Consider the following 25,643-nt stretch of genomic DNA (forward strand, 5'->3'; position numbering starts at 1 on the left):
AAATAATCATATTTTCTGTCCAGTAGAGTACACTAATATACATGAGTTGAGTATTTTTTATTCAATTCTTTTATAACATGTTGATTGCTTTAAAATAATAATTATACTTTATATTATAGTAAATTATTAGCTTCAATTTTCCGAAGAATAATCTCTATGGATTTGTAAATTACTTGACACGAGATCATATTTTGACATACATATCAAACAATATGCAAGGGCTGAGATGTGATTGTGACGGGGTAAAAATGCAATAACTAGAAGATGAGGGACTGTCCAGATTTTCCAGGAAAAAGAAAAGACAATAAAAGAAAAAGGAAATCGGTCGTCCCCCCAACTGGCTTGCCCTACAATTCTATTTCAGCTCTGACGTCAGCACATCTCGCACCAGGTTCTGTGCAACTTCTCGGTCATTCTCGTCCCTCCCGCCCACACACACACTCACTCACTCACGCACAATCAATCACAAGCTTCAAAATTGGCAGATTTAAAATAGGTTATGTTATGTTATTTCGTGATTTCATTAGGGTTAGTGTGGACGAATACGAGTTATTTGCGGGTAAAATTTGACACACCGATGATTTGGAGTTGTCAATCAAGCAGGGATGATTAATTGGAGGCAGTTTTTGTTTATTATTATATGTTTAATTTAATAATATCGAGTCAAGTGCCGACCGCCGTCGTGCGCTCTTATACACCCTATTTCCTTCTCTTTTTTTTTTTTTTTGTATATTCCATGCTCCTCCCAACTCTTCATTTATTTTTTCATTCCTTACAATTTACAGCATCTGTTAGATATTTGTTGGATTTTTACTAAATATTGCTACTAATGAATTAGAACATAAATTCCTTTTCATTATTTGGTTGCTGGAAATTTAATTTTGTGAACATTCGAGGAATTTGGAAAATTATTTTGAATTTTTGAATAAATATGTTGTAGGATATGGTATTAAAACTGTGATTATATTTTCTGTAAATATCATGTTATCTAGAATTTTTTGATTCATCATTTTATATGTAGCTTCTGCTAATGTATGTAATATTTTAAAGTATATTATACCGAGTTAAAATATATCTGAGTTAGAAAATGTTAAAAAATGATGATAAGGAATTTTTATAGAGCATTTATATGAGAATGGAGCATTGATCTTTTATTCTTTTTCACTTCTGGTTGCCTTTTTTCCCTTATAAAAGAAATTGTAATAAATTTTGGTTTTTAAAGCTATTTAGGTGTAGCAACCATAGAAGATAATGTTATGGAGAAACGCCTAACATGGTTTAGTCATGTGAAGAGGAGACCAAACAGAGTCTCAATCCAACATATCTTAGATTAAAAGGTTAGTGGAAGGAGTAGAAGGTGAAGTAGACTATTGAAAACTTGGATATAGGTGGTTGAGGAGGATATTTAGATTTTGGTTTAAGAGATGAAATATGTGAAAGTCGCTTATTTTGGATAACTAATATCTATGTAGCCGACTACGCAACTAGCGGGAATATGCTATGATAAAGATGATGTATATACAAACGTGTTTGCAGGTCTAACCCGGAGTAAACCCGCCGGGTTTGGGGTGGGGCGCGTCCCATGTCCTATAAATTTCCTCCGCGAGACTAGTCCCGGGTTTGGGTAAACCCGTCCTGTTTCCATCCCTATCCCGAAGACCTAAAATTTCATGTTTTTGGAACAATTCGTATCTTTTATTTTGGAAAAAACGAATTGAAGTAGATTTTTGGTAGCCATTGGTAGCTTTCTTTTTTGAGCATGAAGATTACTGAACCTGCTATGACCCGGATTGTATGTATTTTTTATGTGGTTTCATTCACATTTCCTTTCAGTTAGTGGTGTTTAGGACATACTGCTTTAATAATTGTATCTTTTGTCTCGATAAAAGGCACAATTGTAAATAGAAATAGGAGAAACTTGGCTGCAAAGTTTTGTTCCCTGTTTTTTACATCTCCGTGTTCATTTTCTTTGAAACGATGTAGATCACTTCTGATCTTGGTCCTGTATAGGCAAAGGTAATTTGTATCAGAATTCAAGCTTGATGCACGTGAAATAATATTTAGGCCTTTAACATGACGTCTAAAAAGATATTTGGTTTCTTTATTTGGCGTCTGTTATTCACGTAATTTTTTTTACCTTCCCTGCTGTCCAAAACAAATTGGATTTTTGGCAATGATAGATTATATTGCTTGCTTTAACTAAACTTGATAATTTTTGTTGCAGTGACTGTTTCTAGGAATTTTTCCAGAGGTTATGGCTAAGCATCATCCAGATTTAATCATGTGTCGCAAGCAACCAGGGATAGCTATAGGAAGGCTTTGTGAGAAAGATGATGGAAAATGTGTGGTTTGTGATTCCTATGTGCGCCCGTGCACACTTGTTCGTATATGTGATGAATGCAATTATGGATCTTTCCAAGGCCGGTGTGTCATCTGTGGTGGGGTGGGAATCTCTGATGCCTACTATTGCAAGGAGTGCACCCAGCTTGAAAAAGATAGGGATGGATGCCCTAAGATAGTCAACCTGGGGAGTGCTAAAACTGATCTGTTTTATGAGAGGAAGAAATATGGCTTCAAGAAGAGGTGATAGCTTGCTAGTCATCGTTGTCGCATTTCCTTTTCCTTTCTTTAACATCATCTTATGTTCTTGGATTTTGTTGTTGAGACTCTTTCCTTATGCTTGTGTGGATGATGTGGACGCGTCCATTAATGATTCAAAACGAAGCTGAGTTCAACATGAAAGACGGGCTTGTGTTGGTAATCCTGAACATTCATAATATTATGTCATTTGTAATACTCTGTCAGCTGAATGGATGACATTTCTGTTTAAGTTTCCGTTTTTAAATTAGATTATTAACCTGCTCCTTAAATTGTATCGATTTCATATTTGCATCTTCATTTCTTCCCATATAACCTACCGAGTGTGAGTATGACTCCCACTTCTATATTCAATATAGTTATTTGGGCGTACAAAGTTTTTCAAAAAATGAAAATACATGGGATCCAACAATTCCCATCGTCCACACTCGGTAGGTTATATGGGAAGAAATGAAGATGCAAATATGAAATGTTGAAGATGACATGAAGATGACTCCCACAATTTCAATGTTGAAGATGACATGATAACAATTCCCATCGTCCACACTACTTATGTTATTATGTTGTACCTTTTATCATTTCTTTAGGTTAGGGATTTTATAGACTAATGACATAAGTAGCATAGACGATGGGAATTGTTGAGAGGTTAAGAAAACTTTTTAAAAGTGAAATTCGGTTACAGCTTGTTGAGGATTTTGTTAAGATTCGAAAAAGCATGAACTAGCAGAGAGGCGGTGGATCCTCGAATAGATATCCTCAGTTGAGGTTGGAGTAAAAACTGAAGGTGTCCTGGTGATGTCGGGGATGCGTTGAGAAGTTTTGTGAAATACTTTGTCCCGCACAAAGTTGTAAGGTTCTTGGCCGCCAACTTATGTTTTAGGTCACGACCGAGGTAGTGTTTGCAAATGATTAAAAATTTGTGTTTGCACATGATTAAAAAAATTATTATGAACTTCAAACACTACCTGAAATATGTATGCGTCAGCAAAAATATTGGAATAGTTAAATATTCGGTAGGATTAGAAAACAAATTGAAGGAAACTGGGGAGAATAAAACCTTCACCGAGATCTAGTTGAGCAAAAGTGATTTGTGATTCAGAGTTCATAAATATCAACAGGGACAACTATATGCACGCCAGCTTCTCGAAGTTTGTTTGCTAGTTAAGGTCTTGCCTAAACCTGCTGGCTGTTTTCCATACAGAAAAGTTTTGTGCCACCGATACTTCCATCGGATGTTCTCAACTCTTTCCATCGAGACCCTCACATCGTGACGTGTAACTTGCACTTTACAAAGCTCATAGACGACACCAAACGTCCAAACCCCTCCAAACTTTTGAGATGTGATTCAAGACAATCATACTTCGACTTGTTATTGTATCTCAAAGCTGCTCTGAAACCACATACCATCAACTCCAAGAAATCGATCAACACTCGGATGCCCAGTATTCATCATATGCTATTCGATGTTCTTTCAGTTATCCATCTAAAACACGTATAATATAATACTCTTACCAGTATTTTCTTGCAGATGAACAGAAAGGAGGCATATTAGGCTAACAAAGCAAAAAACACAATTCACGTCATGTATGCTAATCTGCTAATACGTATCTAGGTGCACAGCTGTAAACTTGGTTTGGTAATGCAACGATTCCGACACACAATCACAAGCAGAACCTTAAACTGGTCGCAACAAAGTGTCAATCTAGTTTTTCTGTGATGCGATGAAGTTAATTCATACAACAGGTATGCGACAAATTCCTCAATATCATCAATCATCCACCAACATCAACTACTACATTCATTTATCGAAAAGGACCAAAATAATTTAAATCAATCCACCCAACACGAAGCCTTTTTCTGAAACTCGATCCAAGAAAAAGTGTACAGCTTACAAGCGGCTTCGATTGCGTAATACGGCTGGTTTAAAACTGGCTATTCCAGTTATCTCCCTGCCAGTTACCAATGTGTTGATATCATACGTACCTTCATACGTGTATATTGGCTCCAAATCACAGAAGGCCTGACAAAAGAAAGTAGCATGTGAAAGTGATGGTGTTATCAACTACACAATAATGACTCGTTAGAATAGAACTAGAAAAACACCGAACTCTCAACTGTTGCAATGAAATGCTTCTAATATAATGTTTAGCATGCTGCCACTAACCTTCGCTACGAGAAAATCGGCTAAAATTCCATTTCCACCCAGTAACTCCCGCCCAAGAGAAACAGTCTCCCTGGCCTTCAATGAAATCCACGACTAGATTGAACAAAAACTAATCAGTTAAATTTATTATAAATAAACCCTGTGAATCCCAGATAAAACGAGCAACGGTAATATCTGACCTTGCCCATACTAGCATGACCAGCAGTCATTTTACCACTATCATACAGCTTGCATAACCGCCACCCCACGAGGAGCATTGCTTGAATATTTCCTAGCATGAGGACTAATTTTTGTTGAATGAGCTGAAAAGCTGCCAACGGAGCACCAAATTGCTTCCTTTCCTTCAAGTACCTTTTAATATCAATACAATCAATTTCAAGTTAAAGCCTACAAAAACTTCTATTAAATGAACCACACAAAAAATACGATGGGTTTAAATACCTGTGACACATATCATAAACACCCATTGAAATGCCAATAGGCTGCCAAGCAACCATTACTCGTGAAACAGCAAGCACCTATTTGCAGGTACAGATGTATTTTGAGGATCAAAGTATTTAAAAGTAAAAGGTGAGAGTCCCATTCACATAGAAACTCAGAAGAAGCTAGGCTACAACAAGAAGCCAGTATATCATTCAGCTAATTTATTCGCGAGAGAAATTATTGATGGTCCATAAAGCTTCCCATATTATCTGTCTGGAAACTCACATTAACAAACAACCAACTAAAACATTGCATCAACCTTCAAGACTCTTGAGAATACCTTGCTTGTATCCTGAAAGGAATTAACTCCAGGCAGCCTGTCTTCATCAGGGACAAAGACTTTCTTCAAGAGAATATCTCCATTTTGTACCATTCTTAAACCAATTTTATTTTCTATTTTAGTAGCTTGCAGACCTGGAACATTCTTCTTTAGGATGAATCTGTGTCAGATGAAGCTCTACCATGAGTGATGTAGACAGATGGTATAGGAAAACATAAAGCCCAAACATGGCTATATTTTGGCATTGTTTCGAGGGATCACAAGAAACAGCAAGGCATACACCTGGCCTTAATGGAAATTGATGATTTGAAGGCATAAAAAACACAGTAGCAATATCTCCCAAGTTGCATTTTAAGACGACGTGCATACAAAAATACAAAGTTAACTGTGTGGAAAGGACATGAGAGAAATTAATACTTACCCATTTATTTGATTTGTAGCAGTGTTTCTAGCAAATATAACTAAAATGTCTGCAAAAGTGCTGTTTCCTATCCAACGCTTCTGGCCTTCAAGTATCCAACCTCCCTCAACCTGATAATCAAAAACAATATATTAATTTTTAAAAAATGGAAAACAAGACCATACATACCATGCTGCAACAAATTCATGTTGCAGCCGATGACTCCAATGTGTTAGATAACACCACCCCCAGCCACAACCCCCCATCCCCCAAATTTATACTTGACTTATTGATAACGTAAGCATAGGGATATAAGGGGAAAAAGCTAATAAACCAAACCTTCCTTGCAGTTGTCCTCAAAGAGCTAGCATCACTTCCATAATCAGGTTCTGTCAGACCCTAAGTTCCATTGAATACATACTCCAGTTACTAAAAACAGAGAAGCTAAAGATGCATAACGTGTTAGGATACAGCCTTGGGCAAACAATATCCTCACCCAACATCCTATAGTCTGAAGCTTTGCAAGAGATGGCAAATATTTCTGCTTCTGTTCTTCTGACCCACAGAGTCCTGACAGACAAACAAATCTCTTTTTGATTTTATCATCATCATCAAGTTATCTGAACAAACTGGCAAGTGGCAAGTAACTAGAAGGTATAAATCATGCAAATGACTTCAGACTAACCAATAGTTAGCATTGCCAAACAGGAATGAACCAGAATGAAAGTAGAGCAGCTGGCATCAACTCTGGCAAGTTCTGCTGTAGCAATAGCACTCGCGGTGATAGAGAGGCCAGGACACCCATAGCCCTGAATTATACATTTAATTAAATGCCACATGTTTGTGTCCCTTGAACAGAAACTGGAAATCAAAACTTCTAATTTACGAACCTTGATAGTGCTGCCAGCAATAGACAAAGCACTGAGTTTTGGAACAACTTCAAATGGAAATTCTGCTTTCTCCCAATACTGAAAAGACAATTTCCCAACCCCAATTTCAGGTTGATCCAACATGAAGCAAAGAAAGGTGCCATTCCAAAAAGTTAATTCTTAGAGTAAATGCTAAAAATTTCAACTTCTCATTTGCTTATATGAAGTGGTTAATAAGAATAAAAAAATAAACGGAGGGTTATTCCATTCCTAACAGATTTTACCAAACACAATAAGAAAGCAAGCGACAGTAATGGCATGATTGTATGGAAGATGACCAAAACACCTTTGCCATTATCGGAGCTACTTCTTTTTCCATGCACTCTCGTACTTTATTTCGGACAGCTTGCTCCTCAAGTGTCAACAAATCATCAAACTGGTAGTAGTCCGACACTGTCATGTGAGTTCAGAGGTTTAAATTAGTATAATGAAAATGCAAAGCGACACGTTTCAGAAAAGTATAATCCTAATTAAAAACAAGCAAATATCTCATATAGAGGTTTCGGGTGTCCCATTGAGAAGGATTAGCTACTCTCCATGGTTCTTGAACAAAGAGTGCGGTAAAAGGTATGAGAGAACATGAACATATCAAATGACGCAGCCAAATTGAATAAAAAAGCACATCCATGATTGCATTTTCATGCAATTTTTCAATAGTGATTTAAAACCACAAGGATATTATCCTTACCAGAAGGCGGAAAGATGGAAGCTGGAGTTGCTTGGGGGAATGCGACAGAAACATCTAAAGCTGGCAGATCAACCAAGGCACTCTTCGCCTCTTCAGATTTATTTTCTGCACCCACATAATATTATAATAATCAAATGATTTCAGAAGTTAAAACTACTAAATCTTTTATTTATCCACTCCAGTTGAACAAATTGATTTTGATGCAAACCTATTACACATAGATCACCGCATACTTTTTCATAAGCCTTCGCAGATCATGGTCTTGCTAGCATTTCTTATTCCCTACACTCTGGACATCTTTCACACTCGCTTAAACAAACGCAAATGAAATTGAACTACGCTACCAGGGAATTCAATCGTTCCAACTAATCTACACACCTTGAACATATTAAAAACGCTTCGAAGCTGTGAGTATCAAATTCCACAAATTTGAAATAAATTAGAACAAATCTCGACTCGTTTACCATGGTGATCCATGCAATTCAGCTCCACCGAATTCGCAGTAAAACGAAACTACTAAATTCCACTGAATGCATCACTCGAATATCCAAATAACAAAACAAAAACAACAAATCACAGTCCACGGAAGCGAAAATAGTAAGAAAAAAATTAAAGAGATGCAGGAGTCAAAAACCTTGATGTTTGGTCGCTGGAACCGTCATCACGATGCCTTCTTCTACTAATTTAGCTCAGACTTTGCAGAAAAAACCAACAGCGAACCGGAGAGAAAGTGATCCACGATCAATATCATAAATTAGAAGCGGTAGTAGGGAGAATATTCGTATGAAATCATTCAATACGGATAGGCACGCAATCAAATGTTGTAACTACGTTGAAAATACAAATGGGCTTTTTTAATGGGTTGGACCACATCAACATGTATTTGGGCCGATATCTCAAATATAATAATAATAATAATAATAATAATAATAATAATAATAATAATAATAATAATAATACCTTTGCTCTTGCAGCAAAAAGAGAAGATGGTGGTCATGACCCTCAATTCAAGGAGAAAATATTGTGCGATTACTGTAAAAAAACTGAATCATACCTGAGAGACAGGAGCTCCATGGTAAGCCTATTGACCGAAAAAACAGAGAGCATAGCGATACAACATAGCACATGTGGCAGAATCTGAGTCCGGAAAAGTTGTTGAGGTTGGAACTAGAGGAATTGATTTAGAATGATGTGTTGTCATTATTCTAACAACCTGGGTAGATTTCGATTTTAATGATACTACATATTCTATTCTTGGATTCTTCCAACCGACCCATCTCAGAGCTCTTTTACGCTTATGCAAGGATTTTACACTGATGACATTGAAATAGCTGGTGCCTTCGGAACCTATCCTATCCCATGAAGTATAGAACAGAGCTAAAGGTAAAGAAATTTAAGAAAATATTACTTGTGTTGGTCTTGATTTGGCCAGGTCCTTGGAGCAACTAGCAATTTTTGTTCGATCACGTCGAGAAGAAAACTGAACGTGAAAAATTGTTTGGTGGTGGTGCTGATGTTAAGCCAGAGCTAGAACAAGGGAAGAAATTGAAGTTATTTACAGGAAAACTGGGGTAGTTTCCATCTGGTTATTCTATGAGCTATCGCATTCACCTGGTTGGAGCCATCTAAAGAACTCGATCTGCTGTTTCATCTGTTGTTTAATTCCAGGACGTCTCATCAGTAGCTGGACAAGCAAGAAATAAGCTTCCTGTACTTTAGCTATTCAGATGTTCCATACCAGAGTCATTTAACATTGCAATTTTCTTCAGAAAACCAGGAGGCAAACTGAAGAATTGCAAAATGAAGCTAAAGAATTTGCATAATTAACAGATGAGCTTCTCAAGGCAATGGAAAATCGGAAGTGGTATTGATAATCCTATTATTTTCACTTCTCACGTGCTTAATTGATACATTTCAGCGTGATTTTTAATTTTATTGTCAAATTTGAGCCATGTTCAAGAGCAAGTAATTACGAACCCATTTCCCTTTTCCTGAACTTGGAAGACACTTTTTTTGTCCCTACAACTTGTTTATAATCTCCAAGCAAGTTTAGTACAATGTTTTACTGAAAATTTGAAACTTTGAATCGAGAAAAAGTAGTTGAATGAATAGTAAGAATTATATCTTTTTGAAAATCAAATTCTAAAATTTGAGCAAACAATTATCCATGTAACTTAAGTCAAAAACTTATGTAAGATGGTCTCATGAGTCGTATTTTATGAGACGGATTTCTTATTTAGGTCATATATGAAAAATATTACTTTTTTATGCTAAGAATATTATTTTTTATTGTGAATATCAGTAGAATTGACACATCTTGCTCATGACTTAATACGAAAAATCCACCTAACAATACTTCAATTCAATATTTAATCGACCTCTACGTGGGCCTCTTTATTCGTAAGTGCTGGGCCTAATTGTCTGCAGCCTCTTTAATAACCTATTATTTGCATTAACTAATCGTGCTGACATTTTTGTTCATTTTTACTTTCAAGATCTTGACTTGGCTCTGTCTTCTATTATTTAATTTTTATTTTTGGTCTTCGTTTGACTTGCATTAACACCAACTTTTTTGGCTTTCTCCAAGATGAGATTATGAGAACAACTAACCGCAGAATACATACAAATACAAAAACAAATATCGTTTTACATATACAAGTTCGTTTATTTTTTTACACAAATTAAAAAATCATTAAAAAAAGAACAAACTTCTTACTCAGTTTTTATTCAAATTATTAAAAATAAATAGAAACTTTATTTATATATTTGAGACAATAAAAAAACGAATAGAATAAAGACAAAAATTCGTATGAGACGGTCTCACGAGTCGTATTTTGTGAGACAAATTTCTTATTTGGGTCATCCATGAAAAAATATTACTTTTTATGCTAAGAGTATTACTTTTTAAACTAAGAATGCTACTTTTTATTGTGAATATCGGTAGGATTGACCCGACTCACGGATAAAGATTCGTGAGATCGTCTCACAAGAGACCTATTCTAGAATAATTATGTCAAATAGTTTGATCCATCTCTTGCTTCACTTTTTCCCTATAAAATTGTGTCACATCTCGGGTTTAATGCTTGTCTATAAATCTCATCTATCACTAGAAATAAGTAGGAAAAAAATACCCCAAGAAGTTAAGGTTGATGATAACTAGAATAAGAGATGGGATATTCTACATTTAATAATGTGTAGTGTTCCCATTGGTTGGGAATTACTACTATGCAACCTTTTCTCCCAAGAAATTGAAAACTCAAAGGTTGTGTTCCTGCACAAGAAATGTGTAAATTTCTTTTCAATGATAACAAATAAGAGGTCACCTAGAATTCTAGATACATAAATAAACAAAAAAAAAGTCAAAGAAAATTAATGGGAATACAATTAAGGCAATCACATTGGCAAAACGCATTAATTTTAATACTGCAACCAAATATTTATACCTATCGAAACAAGACGATAAATCATTGAAATATCAGCTATAAATATATTAGTATTCACTGATTAGCATCCATATTTAGTTAGTAGCATCCTCAAGAAATTAAAAATAGGCCAATTAATTAGATTTACTAAGCAATTATTATCATAAAAACTTGAAACACAAAATATTTATTAATATATCTCCTCTACCACTAAATAAATTAAAACATGGAATTCCTTGAGAGCTAATAACAGAGTGTTTGTAATCATTAAAAAAAATATTATCGACTTTTGGCTTAAAAATCAGTTTTGTGTGTTTCTTAAAATCAGATTTTTCCTCGCGTCTTCGTAATCTATCATTTAATAATTTCTTCAAAAAAATAATCTTTTGCAAACGCTCTCTTAATACTCACAACTAGTCCTTAGTCACCACAGCTAATTTGTTCATAATCACATCTCATGTATAAATGGAATACAATGAATATCAGAGTTCATCTGAACACATCAAATTAAACATGCATTATTTGAAGTAAAAGATTCGAACCGATAGTGTTTTCGATTCGTCGTCCATCTAAACTGTGATTAATTAAATTAATGATAGTATGTATGATCAAATGTCTTCTCTTGTAAGCTTATTCAAGAGAGCTGTAATTAGGGCATCCCTTTTCTCAGCCCTAGCTTCTTCCCTAATCTTCCATTGTTCTTCCCTTTCCCTCCATCTTTTATCCATCATTAACCTCTCATTTTCCAATGCCTCCATTGTTTGTCTCCACTCCATTTCTCTTGCTCTCCTCTCTTCTTCCCTTTCCTCATAAGCTTTCAGCCAGCGCATTTCCATTTGGATTTGCTTATTCATGAATTCTTCCATTATTTCCTTTATCCCATTTATGATATTCATCGACTGATTATTGATATTCCCACTTGGAGGGTTTCCCTTTATTTTCCTTTTCTTTTTTGGCCCGCCGGATTTCTCCTCTTCGCTGTCTTCTTTAAGATCATCTTCCTCGTCGGAAGAAAATTGCAGTGCCGCCTTTTTCTTGGAGGAAGAGGAGGCGGCTCCGCCAGCTTCAGCTTCCAGCCACAATATTCTCTGCATTCTTGCAGCAAATATTACTTTCAGTTCATTGTAAAATGGAAAGGACTGTTGCTTCATGGCTTCTGTCTCCATTGCTTCACATCCCTGCAAATTAAATCAATACAATAAAATCTCCAATTTATACCCGGAATAAATAAAATTCTCAATGTATCACATGTTATAATTAATATGTTCGATGCATCACTCAAACTATAATTTATACAGAATTTAGATTTACTAAGTAATGACTTTATTTTAACCAATATGACCACAAGAAAACCTTGGTTAGTACTTTTGCTGGGAAAAATATGACTGTAAATTAATCCTTCTCATTCTCATTTCATGCCGATAATCAAATTAGCTCACATTTTCACACAGAAAAAAGAAAAATAAACGAAGGAAAATCGCTGGTTCATCATAAACAAATGATACACACACATGTATATACAGAAAGTACATAAACGTATGTACTTGTATCATGTATTAATTACATACATACCTTGAATCGGGTAACAAGATTTTTCCACTTGCCCTTGCACTGCTCAGCGCTTCTGGCAAAGCCCTTTTCTTTCATGCGAGTGGACACCAGCTCCCACAAAATCTTGTTACGTTTATTGTCCATGAAATTGGGGTCTAATTCCGCCCGGATCATCAACAGATCCCGGGTTTCTTGAATACTCCATTGAGGGAACCTGTCCCCGCCAACACCCACACTAGCATACGACTGATGATGATCCATATATATATATATATATGTATGTATGTTAATGATATATTAGCTATAGATCAAAAACCCCAAGAATATAATTCATCAATGGCGGAAAAATCAAAAGAAAACATTACTTTTTTTCTGTAACATCAATGTGAAAATAAAGGCTAGAAGTCAAACGAGTTTCAGAAATGAAGAAAATGACTCTATCATTTATTTTTTTTGTTTTTCCTTCTTCTGCACAGTTTCTCCCTTAATGGGTCTCGTCTCATCTCCCTACGCGGAAACTGATTTTTCTTTTTACATATATATATATATATATATATATATATATATATATATATAGAAATTGGTCTGCGTCTTTTTCTTGGTTCTTGTTCATTTGTTCACACGGCGTATCTGTGTCGTCATGCTGATGACTGTGACAAAGGTCAAACCAACAGATGCTGTGTAATATTTTAATCAGATTTAAATGCTTGTGACCTTAAATAATATTATATATATCCTAAACTACACTAACTATTTAAACAATATACCAAGTATTATATAAAATAGTTTAAGAATTACATAAAAATTAATCTGATTGGATGAACGTACGTTGTAATTAATTCCATTGTACATTTTTTATTTTTGAAACAAAACAAGGAAGATATCAGACGTCTTAACAGATTAATTACATGATTTTGTACGAGGCCAGTTTAATGTAATAAACTTATATTTTATAGATCATGATAATTTTAGAGGCATGGATAAAAAACAACAGTATACGATTAAGTAATTTTATGTTTTTCGGACTTGAAATTTTATTCATTAGATATTAGATTTGTTGAAATTCAATTCTAATTGTTTGACTTAAAAACTAATTAAAAATATAGTAAAATTTAAAAATCGAAAATATATATTTTACCATTAGTAATTATATTTTCCAATTTTACCGCGATTGAGTAATAGAAGTGAAGATGGGAGATATAGGGGTAATTTGGATCTCACTTGTTTGCAGGAAGACAAAAACTTGTGTGAGACGATCTTACGAGTCTTATTTTGTGAGAATGATATCTTATTTGGGTCATCCAAAAAAAATACTACTTTTTATGATAAGAGTATTACTTTTTATTGTGAATATCGGTAGGATCTCACAGATAAAAATTCATAAAATCATCTCACAAGAAACCTATTCTTGCATGAATTGTTGGGAATTGTTGGTGAAATACATAAGAACTAGTTAAAACTTGGTAACCAACTGTTGAAGATTTTCTCAATAAACCTCTTTTCAAGAAGAAGGGATACCTTCTTCTTGAAGCCTTCGGAGGATTGGACAATATGAGTGCATGCATGAGGGCTAACTATTACCCAAAATGCCCTCAGCCCGATGTCACACTGGGCCTATCGCTACACTCGTACCCCGGTGGAATGACCCTCCTCTTACCAGATGACATTGTATCGGGCCTCCAAGTCCGCCATGGCGATTATTGGGTTACCGTCAGGCCCATTCCAAATCCCTTCATTGTAAACTAAGCGGACCAACTTCGGTGAGCCGATGCATTGCTCTTGTCCTTTGGCACGAGATGGGCTATGGTTTAGTTTCTGGATTTTGTTATATATATAATTTAATTTCCAATCTCTCGGAAAGTTCGAAAATCAGCATCTCCTTGTGTTAATTGGCGGGTTGCAGGTGTTCAGCAACGGAAAATAGAAAAGTGTACAATCCAAGAGGTGACATACTCATCAAGCCAGCTGAGCCGCTCATGACCGAGGCTGAGGTCGAGCCACCGCTCTTTCCAGCCTTGAATTTTGATGAATATAGACTTACATTAGGACCAGGGGCCCTGGTGGCAAGTCTCAAGTTGAATCCCAACTCATCAAATCTCCCCCATAATTATCATGTCTTTCTATGTTATTAAAGGTTTAGGCAAAAACTTGTGTGAGACGGTCTCACTGATCGAATTTGTGAGACGGATCTCTTATTTGGATCATCTATGAAAAAGTATAATTTTTTATGCTTAGAGTATTACTTTTTAGTGTGAACATGAGTAGGGTTGACCCGTCTCACAGATTAGTATCCGTGAGACGGTCTCAACCAATTCTAAAGTTTAATATAAGCTATCCGCTGAAATTCGAAAAAAATAATTAATAAATAAATTTCTATTATTTTAGTGGATATGTATCCATTACTTAATTATTTCTATTGATTCAGTGAGGTAATCACATAAATAAAGCTCGACCAAGTACATGGCATGTAAACACTTTCACAACACATGAATGAATCGAAGAATCCTATAAAATAGCTATAATAACTTTAGAGCAAAGCATTTTAAATGTCTCGCTTGACGCTGCACACTCTACATTACAGATCATTATGTTCGAAATCTAAACTAAGCCGCGGAAGACGTGATAGCAAGAATTGAGGAATATTTGCATTAAAAGTGAACTTACCTACCATGAAAGAAGACTGCCTTATTCCTTCCATAATTTACTATAATAAACATCACAAACTAGTCTATAACAGATGAAAGACAATGTTGCTATACCAGCTTGTTAGCACACACCAATCGAAGGGGGATCCTACTGCTTGCCACGCTTTATGCAGTATGGGCATTTGTATTGCTTGATGTTCTCGGCTTTTGCAGGAGTTATCTTCACGCACTTCCCATGAAACCACCTCTCACAGATGTCACAGCCGATCCAGAACTCATCTGCACTGTAATTTCCACTACAGCTTCCGCATAGAGCTTCACTATGTTCATCTTCATCTGCTTCATAACTTTCCCCTTCCAGCTTTTGATTACTTTTAGCCTGGCCATCAATGGACCTCTGTATATGGAACATATTTAAGGTTGATTAATATCACAATCAATGATCAAAATCTAAGACTCCTCAACAGAATCAAATATTCCGACTTTCACTTCATTATCTAAAACTTTTAGTTAAAAAGAAACACTGCTTTCAGGTATCTGGAAACATTTTTTTAGCTACGAGAAAGAAGTGCTAATTCAAAAGGAAAAGCTCAATTATAACTAGCAGTTACATTTACAACAATTCTACCTTTGTGCCGCCACGAGACTTGCTTCCACTATCCACATTGGGCTTGTCTTTTTCAGCCTTGCTTTCTGTCACTAGTTCATAGACTGTAGGCAGATCATTGATCAAGCTAAACATGCATTTTCTGCAAGTACAGAAACAAATTTATACCTATAAATAACTCATCTCGAATCAAATATATGCCTCCACATGCATACATGTTCAGAAGGAAAGCATGGTCTACAACAAATTTAGAAAACAGTAAATGTTCGTAACTGACTAACATCAGTAAGTTATCAAGGACGATAAACTTTCTTTCTTGTCAATAACACCTTGTAACTGTGGTGGAAAATAAGCATGTAATTGAGTTTTCTCGAGATGCTAAAATAACATTAATTTCAAAGACAATTTATAGTGAAATTTTAATTTTAAATGTTCAAAAACTAGCTGAGTATTCTATGAGTCAGATACAGCCAAAATGTGTGCCAATAAAAACCCAAAAAACTAATTACTTTCTAAACTGTTTGCTTATGCTCTGCAAACTGGATGACAAACCAAGATTAGTAGAAGTACCCCAAGGGGATGCATCAGAAAGTCCAATACACCCTACAGAGTATCCATATGACATTCCAAAATCTAATGATCAAGGGTATTATCGCATAAGACACTTATTTTTAAGCAAACATAGATTATACTATGAGTCATAGAAAAATCAATGCATTCAGCAAAATTTACAGCTGTGTAACTTGACCAATGAATCATTTAATAATTGAATCTTATCAAATGAATTCTCAAACAAGACGAATTTCAGACCTATATCGAAGAGCTCTGATGGTACCAAACCCTACGACATTTAGGAAGAGTAAAATTTGTTATGGTGGTCATTTCACAATATTTCTCTATTTTATAAATGAAGAATTACTAAAAGGTGTAAAGCATCAGCAATTAGAGCAACTGTCAAGTTAAGGCAGTTTTCGGTGCACATGACATTTAAGAACAGCACATGAAGAAAAGAGCCTATGATCAGCCACATCAAGAAACTTATAGCAAGACATGTGGCGTATACCTTTCATTTCTATTGAGCCTTGCTCCAAGATAAAAAGCAACTGAGAGCAACCGACAATCACTGTGCACAGCAACTAGGGAAAGCCAATCTCTTTGGTTCATTCCATCCCGGGCAAAATTGATCCCAAGTGCTGGCTCAGGAAGCTCTGGTGGAACTTCTCGGCTGGTAGATTCACTTCCCAAGATTCATTTGGATACCCATATAGACACAAATTTTCCTTCTCTACAAACAAGTGATGCAAGAGACAAAACATGAAATACATAAGACAGAAATCTAAGATGAAATAAATTTCATATATCACAAAACTGATAAAAATTCAGGACTTTGCACACTAGCCCATTAGAAATGTTTCATTCAACACAGCAGCACTTAAATTTGCCGATTCGTTTTCTAACTGTCTGGAATAATTTTAACAAACAGAGTATTCATTTTCACCATTTCATGAAAGAGTCCACTAAAATTGAAGTGGAGTTTATCATGTGAAAACATTACATTTCTTCACAAAAATATATTAAAAAAGTATCTGAATACAGTATACTTAATTGGCAAATATAGGCAGCCCCGGTGGCCTAATTTGAAGAAGTAGCAGGTTGGAAAATACAAGTCTTCTTCACTTTTGACTATTAACGTTAACAGAAAAGAAGCATAAGGCAGCTTCTTTCAACCAAAATTTACAGTTAACAACAGAACACGAAAAAAAATACACAACTTAGTAAGAAAAACAGTAACATTTCCGGCTAAACGCTTCAGAAAAATAGCAGAGGCAATCTTAAGTAAAAATGATCTGATTAGCCCACAATTTTAAACTTAAAAAAATGACAGAAACATTAAGATTCAAAACTTCGTCTTTACGCATTAGACAATATTCGATTTGTAACAAAACGATGATAAAAACATTTAGCCATAAAGTAAATTAAACAAAATCTGAGCTAAAAACTTTACCTGGATCACAAAGCCCGTAAAATTCATCCACGTCTGAGAAAAAAACCAAAAAAATTACAAACCCAGATATAAACATTTAGACTCAAATACTGTATATGTACAGTTGTGTATACAAAGTACCATAAGTTAAAGCACGAACAATTCCAGAACGGCGAGCACTGTAATCTTTGAAGATCTCCTCTACCGTTCGGGGGCTTGAAGAAACTGCGGCCATTTCTATGTGTAATTTAAGATCTGAAATGAATACGTAAGATTACAAAGAGGGATTGAAAGAATTGTCTGAAATAGAACTGCAGACATGAAAAGAGGTGATGGTTGACTATGCATGTATCATGAGAATTGAGAGTCGAAATACGCAGCAGCAGCAGGTCAAATAAACGAACGACGTCGTTTTAGTTACATGTTTTCGTAAGAAAACGGCAGTCTCGTTCTTTTTTCTATTATAATCTCTGATTAATTAGAAAGTTAATTAACTCATTTTTTTTAATTAAAAAATTTCATAAAATCGAAAAGCTCCATTTCTAAAAGCTTGATTTTTGTTTTATAACTCACTTTTAATTTATTTTTCAAAAAGAAACCTCACTTTTACATGGGTCAAAGTGCATCACAATCCTCATGATTTTTTTAAAATAAACTAAAAACCCTCGATCGTGTAAGATCAAATACATATAACACCTTCTGTTTTTTTTTATTATTATTATGATTATTATTATCAAGAATAAAACATATTGTAAATGGGGTAAATAGATGTTATCGAGTTTTGAAAATACAAAATTATATGTGTTTGATTTTTAAAAAGTAGATCTCTTGCGAGACATCTCACGAATTTTTATCTATAAAACGAGTTAATCCTATCGATATTCACAATAAAAAGTAAAATTCTTATCATAAAAAATAATAATTTTTCATTTATGACGAAATAAGAGATCCGTCTCACAAAATACGACCCGTGAGACCGTCTCACACAAATTTTTGTCTTTTTTGAAAACATATGGGGTGTAATAACCCCTTAATCTTATAAGGGGATTTTGTGATTTTTTAGGGTTTTTCGATAATGTAAATGTTTTTCGTATGGTAAGGTAGGATGAACTGATCAAGAGCATTAAGAAAGTACTTTATGAGTCAAATTGTTTTTTTAACAAAAACGCCTCATGTCATAAACGGGCCCAAAAAAATTAAAAGGAAAATCAAATAAAGCAACATATTTTCTATATATTCATTTTCTTCAGTAAGATTCACCTTTAGTAAAAACTACAAATGAACAAATCTCCAACATAAGCAATTCACGTTTTTAATTTAAAAAGAAAAAAATCAATTTCTAGCAATCAATTATGTTAGCCAAAAAGACATGTGGTTCAGAAATTTCTTGCATGTTGTTGTGCTTACAGCGGCGGCATAACACCACATTTAGACAGGCAATGGAGGAAAATCGTCATCATCTTTAAGTGAGTAAGAAGACCTCAATGGGATCCTACATTTTCAGGGCAGAGAAACGCTCAAACAAAACACCAGCCACATTTAGTAAATCAGAGTATTCCAAGATTCTTTACCTATCATGTTCCCTGCTGAATCCAGGCTGTGGCCTTGGCGTTGCGGGGAAACTTCTAGGAGAAGAAGAGACGGGTCTCTGTCGCCTGCTTATTTCTTGCATGGAGGTTCCAAATGCATGCCCAACCCCATATTCAACTGTTCCCTCGGGCTCTCGTTCGATGGCCAAGCAAGGAGGAGAAGATGGTTGGCGGCTTTCGGAAGATGGTGCTGGCTCGTGCAGGCTTCTGTCTAACATACTTGGCTGTATCGGGTTCTGCTCGTTATTATGGTAAGTCCTTGGTGGAGCCTCACTCCTACCTTTCAGAGCGGAAGGTCGATACCCTTGTGGGGGTTTGTTCTGCACAAAAATGCAACTAAATATTCATCCAAGTTCGGAACCTTTTTTCACAAATTTAGTAGGAAAAGCATGAATTTCTATACCGTATTGGGAAAATATGTTCCTGTGCCTCGGGGCTTTGGCAATTCTTCCCATCCAACGGCCACACCAGGCAGCAGTAAATGTGGCATGGCATACACTGGAGTACCCGGATGGAAGCTGTTGGGATGTCGGACGGAAAACCCATTGGTCTGCAACTGTGATGGAGATTGGACATCATCCTGAGGATTCTTGATCTGAAACAAAGGGGGGTTTCGAGAGGGAGGCACCGGCGAAGAAGGTACAGGTAATGTATATTCGTAACACCGCCGACCATATTTTAACCCATACAAATGACTTTCATAATCCCCAGTAAGATCTACCGAAAAATTCAACAATTCAGGTGTCTCAGTCCTACTAGCCGAACCCTGATCCCATTTCATATTATTTGAATTCCCAGAAAGAGTTAAAGGCTTTGCGCCATCTAAGATAATGACATTTGCCTTGACGGAAGAAACACTCCCTTTAGGATCATTGCGGTGATCTGAATCTGATTTTCCGTCCCTCGTACTCCGGTTACACATTTTTGAATTGGAGAAAAAGAGGTGAGGGGCAAAAACGGGCTTGACAGTTGCACGGGAACTCTCCTCAATAATTGGAACCATAGTGTCAGGAGAGTCACTTGAAATTCTAAGGCCTTGCATACCTGAAGCGGCAAGATTCGTTGCTAAGCCGGTGTGATTAACACGTGTTTCAAAGGACAAGATTTCATTTTTTCGCAACTCTGCCTTAGAAACAGGTAAATCGGTGATGGTACCATCACACGTCGGTGGTGGAACAAAATCTTGAACATCATGCCTTTGTCCGCATCCATGCCTAGCCATGGAGTCTGAAAAGAACTTGTGCAGCTCCTTAGGGATTAAATGTTCAGGCTGTAAAAGTATTCGGTTAAGCCTCTGAGCACCAAAACTGAAAGCACTGCGAATCCGGTAATAATTAGCTGTACAAAAATAAGCACACCCCATGATGCAATATTAGTAAGAAAATTAATGGATTTTCTATTATGTGAAATATAGAGAAGATTAAATAAATAATTAAATCCAACTATTCCAGTCCATGCTACCTTTGTTGACACTACGGCCTAGATTATTCGTCTCCTTTAAGGGATCAATTATGTTCAGATGCTTCTGCTGAAATCCACGGGAATTTGTAGAAGGGATCGAGAATGCTTTAGTACTAGAACTTAAGAAATCACTTGTCAGCAATAAATCACCACAACAGTCTTCCAGTATCTCAGCTGCAAATGAGAGAATGAACAATGGTTAAATTTTAATCTCAAACGTCATAGTTAATGTCATTCAAGGTGTTACTTACGCACAACATCTGGCAATGAGGAAAGTCGAACAGGCCCTTTTAAGCTGATACAGTAGGTTTCCCAGTCAAACTTGCTAAAGTAGTCCAAAAATTTATGTAAAACCTATTTTCAGAAATTTCAATAATCAGGTTCTTTTTGTGAGCACGATCTAAAGTCTAAAGAACGTAACTTTCTCAGGAACCACTCACAGATAAAGGGCCATTTAATGTCGAGTAGAAGAGATGGAAGATGTACAAAACCATAATCTCCAGAGCATATGTAGAAATTAATCCATGAAATGCACCGAGAATACGACTTTCATAATAGCACCATGCTTTGGTGAGTATAATACTGCGCTTAAACAGATGATCTTTTCCAATGAAGCGATCAACCTGAAACATAAGAATGGTAAAAAATGTCACTGCCTCTTAAACATAATTAGAAAGAAATGTAATAATTTAATAATTAATAAATATAACAAAAAAACGTAAAACGTCATTTATAAAATCTGAAGATTTGTAAAATAATTTAAGAATCTATCATTGTTAAACTCATGTTCGAGTTAACTGGACTGGATTAAACAAAAAATACGAGAATATTTAAAACATCAATCTTAATTATGATTCTCAACCAGGTGAGTTATGAGTTCATGTACATATTTTAATTTCTTCAATCTTTTAGGTTTCTTTACCTGCTCAAGAAAACATAAAGCAGACAGGCCACCAATTTGATTGAGGGAGATATCGACAACAATATCCTGAACAATGCATTTGACAATCTTAACCTGCACCATAACAGTTTGAGATCAAGAATCTAGAGAAAGAAGCACACAGGGACATAAAACACCTTCAAAAGAAATTTTCGAATCTTGATTAGAAAGTGGAATAAAAAGAACGGCAGTAGGGACATTCAAAGTTCAATAAGGTTTCAATTTAGCACATGATATTAACTTAAAGAATTTATTATCCTTGCTCTACGGTATTCTGAACTAACAGAAGATAAGATCGGGATTAAAACCAATTTAAAGAAAAGAAAGCACGCGCATTAATTCAAGCGATGATAAATTTCTTATATTCTGCAAGTGGAAACTTATACACACTTGTTTTGGGTTATTTTCACATTTGCCTTATTTCTAAACATTATCATATAGACAGTTGCCATAACATTGCATTTGCTGAAAAAGAGAAATTTTATCCTCATTCACATGCAGTCAGCTGCTAGGAAACTTCTCTTCCACTCAGCAGCCAGTCACGGCCATCTGTATCTCTAAATCTACAGCATAAAACAAGCTATTTTGACCAATACCCGTTGTTCAAAGTAGCAAGGAGTTTGGTTCCCGTCAAGCATGCTACAAACTATTAAGAGAAATGTTCGGAGAACTTTTCCCAATGAGTCCAACCAGCTCAACCCCAAATTAATCTGGGTCCGATATGGCACCAAGAGTTGAGTGGGTAAGGGTGCCTCTGGACCAAAAAACCATGCTATTTTGTCTACCTTTAACATATGATTTTGGATAGAACATGCCCTCTTGGTTAACCTTTAATTATGCATCCATTACCTCGATAACTCTCAAGCTGCCTCTTTAAATGCATTTCAACTATAATAAAGTGCTATACAAAAAGATACCTTTTTTTTCTCTGGAAATACTCGTTTTTATCCAAAACAAGATGTGCTCAACGGTTATGTTACCCTCGTATTGTTTAACCGAACTATTGCATGTCATTTACATGCTTTTTGTTAAGGTTTCATTTCATATGAAACCTCTACTCTGGTTTCCTACTATTTGATTTATAAGGAGAAAATGGTGCACCAAGCAACCAATTATGCTGGTCCATCAGATCGCAGAATTACAAAATGGACAGTGGAAGTAACATGGAGTAGATATTGCGAAAACTTATGTCAAATAAGTTGAAAAAGTCTGAATTTTGAAGCGAAAAATTTAGTGAAATAAAAAACCTCAGCATGAATTAGCTGGACATCCTTTACAACAAACTCAGCTGCCTTGTTTTTTGTCTCCTCTTCCAGAGAAAATTTTATTTCATTAGCCAACTTATCTTCACTATTTGCACCACCAAAGGCAGTCAAATCAATGTCTCCATCAGGGAGATAAGTTTTTAATGGCACAGATCCATAAGGAAATACCTGCATAAGTCCAAATTTTTAATGTTACAAAGAAAAAGAATTGATTGACCAGAAAAACTTGCATACATCAGTTACCAAGAACACGAATGAGTGATATAGGCACAAAACAGGTAGTACAATCCAATCAAGGATGGTAAAAGATTTTAGTAATATTCCGCTTTCTTCGCAGGTTTATATCCATTCAGATCTAATAAGCCACAAAATCTGACGGTGTTCGATTTATCAAGAAATATTATCACTTGCTCTGGCTCAAACAAACAATCATTTTTAGTTAATTATCATGTTAAAACCTTCTTCTAATCAGTAATCTGACGAAGTTACAAAGTTGCAAAAGCTGCTTTAATCGATTTTACAGCTGAAGATAGTATGTTGCCACACATGATTGTAACCTTTCCTCCCGTTTACCAATGACAACGACCAATTCCAAACCAGCACGTGTTGAGAATTGATGGAAAGATCTCTAAAAATATTGGATTGACCTTGATAAAGGGCTTCAAAGATACCAATCTCTCTCTGGTGCATGGCGTATTCCTTATTTCTCGAATATCAATCATAAAAGCTACTTCATACACGCTCGTAACGGTTTTAATTCCTTTGTTGATAACCAAATCCGAACCAGCGCGTATAGAGAATTGATGGAAAATTATCATAATTCTTGGATTCAACTCAATAAAAATATCCCTTCCTAGATACCTATTCTACTCAGCATGTTTCAAAACCTCTTAAAAATTCAATAGCAGAAGCTACTTTAATAAATACTATAAAAACAGACAGCATTTTGCCACACATGATCGTACGGATAACAGCAACCAATTTCAGACGACCACGTGTAAAGAATTGATGAATCGTTCGCAGAAATCCAGGACAGCGAGAACTCTCTAGTCTCTATTTCTTGGCAAGTTCATAACCTCTTAAAGGCCAACTTTTTCTATCCTCAGGTTGTTTACATTTTTCAATTCGAACACATTAATTTATAAGAACTTCATTTACCACAAGAGCTATCCTTGCACACTAATCTCTAAGTGTGTCCAGTGAACCATAGCAGATTACCGCTGAACAGCTCCATCGGTCAAAATCCAAACTAACACAAAAAATAAAGTTTAGAACATAAAAAAACTAGACGGCTCTGCACTTCAATCTCTAGAATAAAAAAATTCTCAAACCACCGAAAAAAAACATTAGCCGCAATACCTACACCCACAAATGTTGCGACTTGCAAACAAAACATGCTTCGAAATGCATCTAACAACATGCATCGCGAAAGATAGATTGGTGCAATCAAACTTTATACCTCAGCACCAAGACGATTCCTAATGAATCTCTGAACATAATCAGTAATTTGCCGTCTCCTCTCCTCTGATGCAGCAGTTAGCTGGACCTTCTGGATTAGCTCGTGTGCAACCTGTTCCGCCCGGGCCCAACGCTCCGGTCCAAAACCAAACTGATACGAGTCAAAGATCGGCGATGAAGGTGAAGTGACCTGAGCGGCTGCGCCGACCGGAAGATCAACCATTTAATCTTTTTATGTAAACCAGATTTTAGAATAAATATATATATGCACTTAAATTATTTCTACACACAACTGACGCCGTACAACAAATCACCGAACCCTTTTGACTAGAATCAAAATATCAAGTTCCGGTGTTGGAAAATCAAGAATCAGAAATGCCCACAAAGATCAACAAAAAGTTGTATCTTCTTCCTCCACTCGCATGTGTGTGAAATGGGTTCTGGCGTGAAAGGTATAAGATTCGAGGAGATTAATCATTAGATGGTCGGAAGGGTTTAAAGATCGCAAGAGAGATTTAGGGGTTCGTACGTATAATTACGCTCATTCGCAAGTGATTCTCAGTTGGATTGTGATATTAAATTAAATTATACAAATCTGTCTTTGCAAGACTGATGTAGTTTCTTGACCGCCGATTCCCTGCTTTTTTAAATTTCCCCTTTTTCAAATTCTTATTATTACATATTATATTAATTAATTCTTTGTAATATCAAGTGTGTAAAACATAGTTTTGTTATTTTAAAAAATAATATATTTTTTTTGTTAAAACAATAATATTTTTTTAAAAAAATTAAACGGTCGATATTGGTTATTATAATCATAACTTGTAACATTATATCTATATCGATGCAGATCGTTTCATCATATGATCTACGCAATTACGATATCATAAAACATGGATATCTATCGATAACCAAAATCAAAAAGTGTGTATCTTTTTTTTTCTCGTTTTTCTATTTAGTTTGGTTATTGAATATTTGTTTTTTTTTTCCTTTTTCCAACCATTAAAAAAAAGTAATTTTCATACTTTTTCAAGATGTGTGTCGATTCAAAACTTTAAAAATAATAAATGAGATATATACCCACTTATTTTGATATCTAAAACATACCAAAATATCTCATTTCCCTTATGAGAAAAATATTATAAAATAAAAACTGTAAACACAAAATTAGATAGAGAA

The 25,643-nt window shown here is 35.4% G+C and overlaps 4 protein-coding genes and 1 pseudogene across 7 annotated transcripts; 1 reads left to right on the forward strand and 4 right to left on the reverse strand.

The window, feature by feature from the left end:
• The first annotated feature begins 242 nt into the window (after positions 1-242).
• On the forward strand, positions 243-2,830 carry LOC140818480 (PHD finger-like domain-containing protein 5A). Of its 4 annotated transcripts, none has more exons than XM_073178442.1 (2): positions 243-391; positions 2,225-2,830. In XM_073178442.1, exon 2 carries the CDS (start codon positions 2,255-2,257, stop codon positions 2,585-2,587), a length of 333 nt encoding a protein of 110 aa, XP_073034543.1. In that variant the 5' UTR covers positions 243-391; positions 2,225-2,254; the 3' UTR covers positions 2,588-2,830. The 4 variants fall into 4 exon arrangements, with proteins under 4 accessions (XP_073034543.1, XP_073034549.1, XP_073034559.1 ...); XM_073178448.1 differs by having other exon boundaries at positions 305-409; XM_073178458.1 differs by lacking the exon at positions 243-391 and adding an exon at positions 595-619.
• A 1,449-nt stretch (positions 2,831-4,279) lies between these two features.
• Positions 4,280-8,373, reverse strand: LOC140818507 (acyl-coenzyme A oxidase 4, peroxisomal). Its single transcript, XM_073178493.1, has 13 exons — positions 8,177-8,373; positions 7,543-7,647; positions 7,141-7,247; positions 6,816-6,893; positions 6,611-6,734; positions 6,422-6,495; positions 6,265-6,324; positions 5,947-6,056; positions 5,526-5,685; positions 5,204-5,280; positions 4,942-5,113; positions 4,763-4,855; positions 4,280-4,618 (listed from the first exon to the last, which is right to left on the reverse strand). The coding sequence occupies exons 1-13, from the start codon at positions 8,202-8,204 to the stop codon at positions 4,487-4,489; spliced, it is 1,320 nt and encodes a 439-aa protein (XP_073034594.1). The 5' UTR covers positions 8,205-8,373; the 3' UTR covers positions 4,280-4,486.
• Positions 8,374-11,401: 3,028 nt separating this feature from the next.
• LOC140824467 (trihelix transcription factor GT-3b-like) lies at positions 11,402-13,031 on the reverse strand. The gene is made up of 2 exons (XM_073186054.1): positions 12,537-13,031; positions 11,402-12,142 (listed from the first exon to the last, which is right to left on the reverse strand). Exons 1-2 carry the CDS (start codon positions 12,774-12,776, stop codon positions 11,573-11,575), a joined length of 810 nt encoding a protein of 269 aa, XP_073042155.1. The 5' UTR covers positions 12,777-13,031; the 3' UTR covers positions 11,402-11,572.
• A 1,963-nt stretch (positions 13,032-14,994) lies between these two features.
• Positions 14,995-18,173, reverse strand: LOC140818515 (PHD finger protein ALFIN-LIKE 2-like; annotated as a pseudogene).
• Positions 18,174-18,964: 791 nt separating this feature from the next.
• LOC140818525 (uncharacterized) lies at positions 18,965-25,043 on the reverse strand. Its single transcript, XM_073178516.1, has 9 exons — positions 24,466-25,043; positions 22,989-23,174; positions 21,724-21,816; positions 21,242-21,424; positions 21,053-21,155; positions 20,802-20,975; positions 19,744-20,678; positions 19,323-19,660; positions 18,965-19,243 (listed from the first exon to the last, which is right to left on the reverse strand). The coding sequence occupies exons 1-9, from the start codon at positions 24,685-24,687 to the stop codon at positions 19,180-19,182; spliced, it is 2,298 nt and encodes a 765-aa protein (XP_073034617.1). The 5' UTR covers positions 24,688-25,043; the 3' UTR covers positions 18,965-19,179.
• Positions 25,044-25,643: the final 600 nt, after the last annotated feature.

The sequence above is a fragment of the Primulina eburnea genome, chromosome 2 (genome assembly GCF_022965805.1).
Source record: "Primulina eburnea isolate SZY01 chromosome 2, ASM2296580v1, whole genome shotgun sequence".
In the NCBI taxonomy this organism is placed as follows: Eukaryota; Viridiplantae; Streptophyta; class Magnoliopsida; order Lamiales; family Gesneriaceae; genus Primulina; species Primulina eburnea.